Source organism: Octopus bimaculoides, chromosome 2, assembly GCF_001194135.2.
Source record: "Octopus bimaculoides isolate UCB-OBI-ISO-001 chromosome 2, ASM119413v2, whole genome shotgun sequence".
Lineage (NCBI taxonomy): Eukaryota > Metazoa > Mollusca > Cephalopoda > Octopoda > Octopodidae > Octopus > Octopus bimaculoides.
This window is the reverse complement of record NC_068982.1, coordinates 15,186,390-15,189,592: the sequence shown is the minus strand read 5'-3', so window position 1 is coordinate 15,189,592 and position 3,203 is coordinate 15,186,390. Positions and strand designations below refer to the sequence as shown.

The window sequence follows — 3,203 nt, the reverse complement described above, 5'->3', positions numbered from 1 at the left end:
TATATATATATATATATATATATATATATATTCCAGATTTTATATGAATAAATATTTACATTTTCCGGGTTTTTCTTATATAAGTAACTTTATCAATTTAATATCATTTTCTGTATGCCTCTACCTATTTTTATTCTGGTAACATAACCAGGCTACTTTCTGGCCGTTGTTGGCTCAAGCAGTATACCATCAAGCTACAACACCATGTCCTTCCCAGCTAAAATCTTCAATGATACTGCAACATACAAAATATAAATATCTAAACGACTGGGATTGGCTGCTCTCAAAAATACTATTAATTTGAAAGGTTAATAACTTCTTGTTGGAATGATTGTTGTAAAGAAGCTTATAGTTTTTCAGGCTGTTAACCTCATCGTTGGAGATGGGAGTAAATAGTTTAACATAAAATGGAAATGAAAGTCCTGTTCTTATTTTACAAATCATTAAATAAAAACTATGAATTAATTTCCACTGAGATTATGGTGCTGTACTATAACCAAACTTTATTCTAATTATAGAATCTCCCCTCTCTCCTTATTTCTTAGAAATAAACTTCATTTCATCCAGCTGATAATATATTCTGCTTGAGTTACTTTCTTAAGGAGCATCTTAAGATTTACAAACCTATCAGACCTATTCAATCTGTAATAGTGTATAAAAGAAAATGTTTATGGAAGTTTCTTTTCTTTTTTTTACTTTTTCTGTTTACTCAAAACTACTTCAAGTTTCATGAGTTGCTTTGACCTATTGGATTTAAATTAATCCTTCAGACTGAAATTAAAATCTCTATCAAATTATTGTTACAACATAAGTAATGAGATTTTAGTTGGTCTATAGAATCATCAACATCATCGTCGTTGTTTAACGCCCGCTTTCCATGCTGGCATGGGTTGGACGGTTTGACTGAAGGCTGGCAAGCCAGAAAGCTGTACCAGGCTCCAATCTGATCTGGCTAAGTTTCTACAACTGGATGCCCTTCCTAACGCTAACCACTCCAAGAGTGTAGTAGATGCTTTTTACGTGCCACCAGCACAGAGATCAATCAGGCGGTACTGGCATTGACCACGCTTGAATGTCGCTTTTTACATGCCACCAGCATAGGAGCCAGTCAGACAGCACTGGCAACAACCACACTCGAATGGTGCTTTTTACGTGCCACCAGCATAGGAGCCAGTCAGGCAGCACTGGCATCGACCACACTCAAATGGTGCTTTTTACATGCCACTGGCACAGGTGCCAATCAGGCAGTACTGTCATCAGCCATGACAACAACTTCACTTGCCTCAACAGGTCTTTGCAAGTGCAATTTATTGCCCAATGATTGAAGGGTACTCTTAAATGGACTGCTTATGCTGCACTGGCATAGGTCACAGTTACGGTCTCACTTGGCTTGCTAGGTCTTCTCAAGCACAGCATAAAATAAACTAATCAATGCATATACACAGACCCACACATATGTGTGTCTTTCTGTAAGTGTATATATATTGAGTCTCTACATTTTTAAACATACAAATTTGAAACCTTGGAAATATAAACAATGAGAACGACCCTTAAGGAATCTAATAAATGATCCTTTGGGATGTAGTCTTATGCTATATTGGTAGCGATTACGAAATTAACTGGAAAATTATATATATATATATATATATATATATATGATTCTTTTAACCTCCACTTTTTCCTTCTTGCATTGATCAGGTGGAATTTAATGAGGCTGGTGTTGTTTCTTAACAGCACAGCTCTGCTTGTACCTTATATAAGTATCATTCTCATCATTTAATATCCATTTTCTATGGTGGTATGACAAGATCTGGTGAGCTGCAGAACTGCCTTACACTCAAATGTCATGGTTTCTATGGCTGGATGCCTTTCCTAATGCCAACCACTTTACATAGATATGAATATCATCATCGTTTAACATTCACTTTCCATCCTAGCATGGGTTAGAATGTTTGAGAGGAGCTGGCAAGGCCAGAGCGCTGCCCCATCCTCCATTTGTCTGCTTTAGCATGGTCTCTATGACAGGATGCCCTTCTTAGCCCCAACCACTTTACAGAGTAATCTGGGTGCTTTTTACATGGCACCAGCACATATTTAGCTAGATATAAAGTTACTGATATTTTATTACACTCCTTACAAAAATCTTGATTATATTTAAAATTAATCAAAACATGTAACCAGTCTAACTCATCACAGAATGGTTATCAAATAAATTCTCAACCATCAGAGCAAATCAATTTTATATTTCTTTTAAAACTTTCTTTCTTGTCTTTTTTTTCCCATTCTTCAGGAAGGCCTCGGAAAATTCGTCTTGAAAAAACTGAAAATGAAACTTGTAAGCATTTATTTGTATTTATTTTTTCATTTTTGTTTCATTTCAATCAAGATTTATTACTTTCAACTTTATCTTTATAATTAGCTATTACATGCTTTCATAAACGATATATTTGATATATTTAATGTATTGAGTGTTTGAATTCAAAGATGGTTCTGGAGAAAGTCCAGTGAACTGATCTCTGGCAGCATCCTTAAGAATCTTCATCATCATCATTTTAATGTCCACTTATCCATGTTTGCACAGGGCTGATGGGATTTGTTGAAGCACCTTTTTTAATGACTACATTTTCCTTGTTACGAACCCTCACTTGTTTCCAGGCAAGGTAATATTTCCCCATAGCCTGACATGTTTTCATGGAAGACTGGAAATGCTTGTATGACACTGACAATCGTTTTATATCTGTTGCATTACATGATGTCAGGACAAGGAGACACATGCATGCATACATACATACATACACAACACACACGCACACACACATAATTAAGATACAGTTAAACTGAGTACTTAAATTGAGGCACCTTGCTAGATTGGTATAATCCTCACACCCAAACAATATTAATTGAATATTGAATATAAAGACTCCGTGCAGGGGTGTTTGTACCTGATATTTCTGCCATGTGTGTGGACAACGCAACCCAGCTAAGTGACAATATCTGCTCTTGGTAATTCAGACATGTGCTTTTATAAAGGTACTTTTTATAGTATTTCTGAAGTGCAGATACCAAGTTAGGCGAACAGAATATAAATGTGTAATAAAGATGTGCAAAGATGACCAAAGCCTTGTGAGTGGATTTGGTAGACAGAAACTAAAAGGAGCCCATTGTATATATATGTGTGTGTATATATATATATATATATATAT

General features: G+C 35.4%; 1 protein-coding gene across 1 annotated transcript in view; it reads left to right on the top strand.

Moving 5' to 3' along the window:
- Positions 1 to 3,203, top strand: part of LOC106875998 (uncharacterized) — a 34,301-nt gene that overhangs the window by 21,338 nt on the left and 9,760 nt on the right. Inside the window, exon 4 of the mRNA XM_052975658.1 lies at positions 2,291 to 2,335. Within this exon, the coding sequence (XP_052831618.1) occupies positions 2,291 to 2,335 (45 nt within the window). The remainder of the gene's footprint in view (positions 1 to 2,290; positions 2,336 to 3,203) is intronic.